We start from the raw sequence: 7201 nt of genomic DNA, 5'->3' as shown, positions 1-7201 counted from the left end.
AGGTATGATAGATGCAATGCTTAATAATAGTTGACAAATATTTTTAAATATTAAAATGATAAATACATAGATTTTTTAAATATATTGCATTAAGTGGCCTATAAGTGTTTATAAAGTTATATATTTTAAGTCCACTAAAAAATTAATAATTTTTCTGTTCTTACACAAAGTACTTCAAAAATGTATTGTAAGAGCAACATGTGTTTTCTTTAAATGCACTAAAAATTCACTAAAAGTAGCATATTTCTTAAAAATATAATGAATCATGTATTTATTACCAATGCTTCTACTAGTTAGAAATATATTAAAAGTATACTTGTGTTGAGCATTTTTCTTAAAAGTGTAACAAAGCATATTTTTTAACCAATCTACTTAAAGTTTACTTTTTATGTTAAAAGTAAAAACATCTACGATGACTACGATAGTTATTCACGCACAGCAATACCACACCACGACAATCAGACTTTTAGGGAAAAAACTAATTCTACTGGACGCTACCGGTGGGGAATTTTGTACAATTAGAAAACTTTATTGGCAAGTATATTTTAAATACACAATTAATCTGTCTCAGTGACAGGAGCTTATCGTACAGAACACAGTACAGGCATATACATATCCTCAATCTGCTTCTTCATTTCGAAGAGCAAACTCGAATGTAGCGCCTCATCTCCTACTTCCTGATCTCTCCTGATTATTTTCTCGACACAAGTGTAAAGAAGTATTTTCTCTCTTTCTCTAACCTCTTCTGGGACCTTATTATCCTGATGTTTCCATGATCCTCCTGTTAACATGGGATTGTTGGCTTTAAAATCTTGCCATGATTTAAAGGTCACCATCATGAGGATGTTCAGGTAACACATGTTATGATTCCTGATAACTTCTGAGTATAAAACAGCACACAGTGCTACGGCGTCTCCGAATTCCTGTATAGAAGACCACACTTTGTCATGATTCCCTGTAATGTAGTTCCAGAGAGTCTCAGAACAGTTTTTTTTAAAAAATGTTGATGTTTGCAATCTCGGATAAGAAAGTTTCCCTTTGTCTTCTTCTTTGATTGGATGGCAGCAGTACAGATCGTCTGCTCGCATCTTTACCCTAAATTTACCGACTGAGAAGTGGATATGCTGCCTATCTGGACTTTTACACCAGGTATTAATGAGAAAACAAATTAGTTTAGCATAGTGACTAAAATCTGCTATTTTGATGTCTGTTTTGATGTCAATTGGTATAGGCCCGAAATTAGAATCAGAATCAGAACCAGAACCAGAACCAGAACCAGAACCCACGTCCGAGTTAATGATCATTTTTAAGAGCTTGTACAATTTTTTATAGATGTTTCCATCCGGACGAAATACATTGATTCCGTTGATCAAAAGCATCTCTTTCAACTTCTTGGCAATCAAGTAGAGATAGGCTTTCAGCTTGTTTTCATTCCCGTTGAAATTGGACTACATAAACATAAAAAACAAGAGTTACACAGAATATATTGACATTATCTATTTAATAAAAAATAAAAATTGTATGACAGATATAACCTACGGTGTTCCCTCTCTCCACCAAACACGAGCCGGCTTCAGGCTCCTGAGCAGAGTTTTCATTGTTGTCACTAAAATGCAAAAATCAAAAAACAAAATGAAATACACTGTTAAAAAATTGATTGATTAACTTCGTTAAAATCTTAAAACCTTAATATCAATAGTTTAATTAAATGTAGCCTAATAACTCTTCTCATGCTGCGTGAGGAGCACCGGGAGTTTCCGCGAAATTGTCCATACAAATTCATAAAACTCAAAATATCATTCTCAAATTTACACAAGAACACTCTCAGTGCCTGTTATTAGGAAAGTTTCAGATGAGAATAATTAAGACTTTTTCATATGTTTTTGAAAGAAAAACGCTGAATTTATTTTTGCAAAAATACTGTTAAAACACCAATTTTATGAAGTATTTCTATAGCCTACTGTTCAGCATTTTGAAATGTTTTAAAATTTAGTCCTGCGATCAAAGCTAAAAAAATAAACGATTTTCAGCATCATTATATTCATCAGCATCATTTATTTATTTTTGCATATTCATGTTTTTGTGGAAACCAACTGAGGCCTACTTTTATTGCCGCTGTCGGTGTATGAATGACCTCGATGTGAAACGGAATATACACAGAAATCCATACGTCACGTGTAATACGGACAAACTCTATTGACCGTGTGTTGTGCTCAGTGCTAAGATAAAGAGACTGAGAGAAGAAAGAGATGAGAGAGGAAGGGCAGGTAGGCTATTGCATAGCTATGCCCAGAATTAATTCATACGAATTGGAAACTCGTAAAATATGTAAGATTTAGCAAAAAATTAAAAAAAAAATAGTTTATTTGGTATATAGCCTATGTATCTTTCTTTTTCTTCTTCTTATTCTTTTACTTGTTTGTATAGCTATTTTATTGATGTTTTCCGTTCTTCTTTTAATTGTTTGAAATAAAGATCTGTCCTTGATTCATCAATTCGTTCATTCATTCATTCGTTCTTAAGAAAATAGTTTTGTATGACCTACCTGTTCATGTGATGTTCTGTGCCCGTTAAGTCTCCTTTAAAATGACGGAAAGGTAATTGAGTTTAGTTATCTCTCCACACCTCGTCCACGCCGCCGTTCAAAACCACTTCTCTACTACTTGTTCCTCTGCATCTCCTTCGGTGAATCCGGTGAAATAAACGCATATCCACCGTCTGATCGTGTTAATATGTGCACAGGGTTTTTTTTTTTTTTTTGTGGTGTGCTGCCGTTATGACTAATAAAGCAGTAAACAATCGGATGAACGCTGCTTCTGCGAGCAGACTCTATTTCCTGCCAACCCAACCCGGTGTCATCCCAAGACGTCATATAACGGATATTCCTGCCGATACAGCAGGATCTCTCAAGTTCGTATGGCACGAATGTCATTTCTCGTGGCATTTATACGCCAAAAACAGGTTTTGCGTGTATACACAGCAAAAAAATGTCAGGAGATTTGTCACAATGGGTGTTAAAATTATAACTTTCCGGGTGAACATACAGGTCCATCTTATTATAGCACCGTTTTGTCATCTTGAAAGCAGGCCAGCAGCGGAGAAAACGAGACGCCCTCTCTGCGCAGACTGCTGCAGACTCGCTTGGGGATGCAGTCAGAATACAATGCAAGCAACTTTAGTCAGGCGGGTAAAAGACGTGGAGTTTTCTCTTGGTGTGAGCGGAGCGGAGCGGGAAATAGGGCGTTCATGTTTTCCTTCTATTTGAAAGTTATGCTGATAAACATGTTGCATTCTATACGGCCTGATTATGTCATTTTTTAAGTTACATAGCCTGCCTCCTGTTTTCCTCTTGACTAATTAAGAGGCGATATTTGACCGTCCGTCATATCATCAAAATATCCGTTAAATTAAAACTCTGCCTGTCACTTTGACCGGCACCATTTTTTTCTAGCGGAAACTCTGTTCTATACGGAACCCTTTTTAAGGGCTCAATAATTTGTAACCAGGAAAAAGGTTCTAGGAACCTTTTGGGTTCATTCATTATCATTTGTTTTGTCCTTTCCGGATTAAATATTTCATATTATTGACAAACATCAAGACCCTAAAATGTATATATACTTTAAAATGTATATAATGTATTTATATCATTTTATGTAGTTAATCAATATCACACAAAGAGTGCCATTTTTTTAGTTTTCTCCTCCAAAAATCAGCATGACTTAAATGTGATATTAAGGTACTCCAACAGTTTAATAAACTGTGGTGACCCACAAATAACACTGAGAGACATTCACCAAAAGAAAAAAGCTGAAGTTAGTTTTGAGTTTCCGGTTTGACGTTGTTGTGTCTATCTAACTGCTGTACAGTTCTGAATTATTGGAGTGGAGGGTAAAGCTAACTCGACGCACCCCCGTCACTTGTCTACTCATTATTGCACTCCACAAAACAATAATTTAATTACAACTAAATGTTGCAGAATAATGTAATATATGAATGAATAATAGTATAATAATAAAAATAATATCAATAATAATGAATGATTTTCTTTTCTTTTTTCAGGGGAGGAAGGGTCAAAAATGGCACCAAAAAAGAGAGAGAGGAGTAGGGTTTTTTTTAATCCTTTCTTTCCTTGGCATTGTATGAAAAGCCTTTGATACAATTAGAATGCCAAACACATAAAACGAAAACAGGAAATGATGGTAATATTACTAAATATAATTCACTTCAGATTTAGACTTCTATCTTTCATTAATTAAATACAGTCGTTTTCATTAGTTTAATACATGGACAAATAATGAGCTGCACCTCTACAGCATTTATTTAGTTAATATTAATTTCAGCATTTACTAAAACATTATTAAAATCAAAAGTTGTATTTGTTAACATTAGTTAATGCACTGACTGTGAAATAACATGAACAAATAATTAACAGTTGTATTATTATTAACTACGATTAACAAATAGGCTACAGTAACAAATGTGTTGCGTTAGTTCCTCGCTGTTCAGATCAAACAAGTTTGGTTCCGCATTTTGAGCGAGAAGTGCAGGCCTAAAACTATAGTGTTGCACTGCTGACCTGCAGGATTTTTCACTTGTGTTGGATTAGATATATTAGATATTATAAACTATAAACAAACAATGTCAGTCTGTAACATTCACAAAGAAATGCTGGATTAAGTCAGGAGGGTAACACTTTATTTTGATGGTCCCCCTATAGATTGTCTATTGATAGTCTGCTGACTAAGTTACTTTACAAGTATATTTCTACTTACTCTAATCAGCAATGTATCATGTAGACTTTCAGTTAACATTCAGTTGTCTATAAAGAAGTTAGCATGTAGCCATTAACCAATGTACCCGTAGACTTTAACATTTAGGCGAATGAGTACAGGAAGCATGTGTTTGTTTTTTATGTGAGAAGAGAAATGATAGTATAGGGTGGATAGTGAGTGAGAGATGGAATTGAAGTGATAGATGGAGGACAATAAAAAAATCTCTTTATATTAAAGGTAAATTTAAAAAAAAATGTTTGTGAGATTGTGATTCTGCGTTTTGGTGGATGTGCCTCGCGGTTAGTTTGAAATAAAAGTTTGTTTGCAGTGGAAATTGTGTCTCACATATTTCATTTTATTCACACACGAAATGTGAAGAGAAAAATAGCGAACATGTTTGACTCTGTAAAATTATTCTCTCAAGTCTTGGCTATTAAACAATAAATAAAGTAAGACATATTTTCACATAGTTTAGTAGCCTATTATTTTTTTTCCCGCATAATTTATTATTGTAAACAACTTAATTATTTCCTGTTGGCTATTTTGTGTCACCATCGTCCATAAAATATATATGGAAATGGAGGAAATGGGATTCAAATCGAAAACATTTTCCCCCATTTTGTGTCCCCCACTTCTCAACCAAAAGTTACACCCTTGCACCGGCGCTCCCCCAATTGATGTCGTTTTATAATTTAGAAAGGTAGCCTATCGGGGCCGGATCTAGGCATGGGCAAGGAGGGGCAATGCCCCCCCAAACGTGATAGATCCCAAATTTAAAAAATATTTCAAGAATAATGGTCAGAGTGAGCGCCCTCATTCAAAGTAGCTAAACGGAGCGTAGCTGTCTTCTTGGCAAAAACACGCTCATCACGCCTCAGCTACAGTGGCGTAGATGGTAAAGCGTGTAGTTCGTGAAAGAGCTTTCGATCCGCTCGGAAACGAGTTCGAATCTGCCTTTTAACAAACATATGAGATGTAAAATGTATAAACTAATATGAAGGTCTCTAGCGTAATATTTTGCCACCAGCCCCCAAGAGGAGGGAAAGGAGCCTCTTGCAAGTAGCACAGTCCTGGGAGATGAGGGTGGACCTGGGAAGGAAACTAGTCTTCCCCCAGGTTGTGCAGACATCACTGAGGCCGGACATGGTCTTATGGTCCGAGGAGGGTAGGAAGAAAATCTTGATCGAACGGTCCCTTGGGAAGACGGGTGCGAGGAGGCCTATGAGCGGAAAGCCACTAAGTATCAGGACCTCGTTGAGCAGTGCAGGGCCAAAGGGTGGCAGACCTGGCTATTCCCGGTGGAGGTCGGGTGCAGGGGCTTCCCTGCTCAGTCAGTGTGGAAGACACTCACAGCTCTGGGTATAGCAGGAAGGGAGAGAAAGGCAGCTGTCCGTAGGTTGGGTGAGGCAGCAGAAAGAGCGTCTTGCTGTCTCTGGAATAGAAGGGAGGAGTTGAGCTGGGGGCCAGGAGGAGGTGGGCAGTGACTGGCCACCACTGCCGACCCGCCAACTGGAGGGTGTTGTGGTTCAGGGTCGAAACACCCGGTGAAGGTTGGATGCTACCTGATGAAATCTTCTCCTGGCCGCAAGCTACAGTCATGCACTACAGTCAGTGACTGAGTAGATAGCATCTGTAAAGATGTATCCAATAGTGCCAATGAACTAAAATCGAAACCATGATATGTTTTTTTGCATTCATAAAACAGCACAAGACTTTAAGAATAGGCATCCTGTCTTTGCTGGGTGATTTATAGAAACGTGTGCACTTTTCTATATGGATTTTACGTCATAGGAATATTTGTATAAATCATTATTACATTATTATAATAATTGTTTGGCAATGGCATCCTAAAATACCATTAAAAAGGTAATGTGTAGACTTAGACTCATAATTAATTGAACACGGAGTGGCAGTTTTTCCGTGAGACTGGAAAACCCGTAGTTTTTAGGAGCTCAACTGTATCTGTATGGGCTATGTGCACAACCGTAGTTTCGAACTTCCGCTTTTGTCAGAAGTCGGCGTATCAGTTTCCGGTCTACGACTGGTCATCCGCATCCACTAATAAACAAAGAAGATGAGTGCTGCTGTTGTAGCTACGAAAAAAAAGAGTTCTTAAACACATCTAAGTTTCTTAGAACTGTAGTGGATCTAACGTCCGTTTCACACCCGTTTGCAGTGTGTGTTGCGGTGCAGGAGCGTGCTGTTAGTGCGTTCACATATTATGATGCGTTTGCACAGTGAATTGATCCGCGGCTGTACAACAAACACATACTTAATATTCTGACAAAAGCGGAAGTTCGAAACTACGGTTGTGCACATAGCCTATTGCATGCACAATCGCTCTAGATTAGAGGATATTTTAACTAATTTGCGGTAAAACTAGTCGATCACGAGTGGCTCAACTGGTGGATTTATAAATAAACTTATCT

The 7201-nt window shown here is 37.1% G+C and overlaps 1 protein-coding gene across 1 annotated transcript; it reads right to left on the bottom strand.

Annotated features, from left to right (window-relative positions):
• Nucleotides 1-519: 519 nt before the first annotated feature.
• Nucleotides 520-6371, bottom strand: LOC148981822 (uncharacterized). Its single transcript, XM_089127394.1, has 3 exons — nt 6124-6371; nt 1540-1606; nt 520-1448 (listed from the first exon to the last, which is right to left on the bottom strand). Exons 1-3 carry the CDS (start codon nt 6369-6371, stop codon nt 582-584), a joined length of 1182 nt encoding a protein of 393 aa, XP_088983520.1. The 3' UTR covers nt 520-581.
• Nucleotides 6372-7201: the final 830 nt, after the last annotated feature.

This window comes from Pimephales promelas, chromosome 3, assembly GCF_988280905.1.
Source record: "Pimephales promelas chromosome 3, fPimPro1.hap1.1, whole genome shotgun sequence".
NCBI classification, from domain to species: Eukaryota; Metazoa; Chordata; class Actinopteri; order Cypriniformes; family Leuciscidae; genus Pimephales; species Pimephales promelas.
Note: the sequence above shows the minus strand (reverse complement) of the source record. Positions and strands in the feature narration are given on the sequence as shown.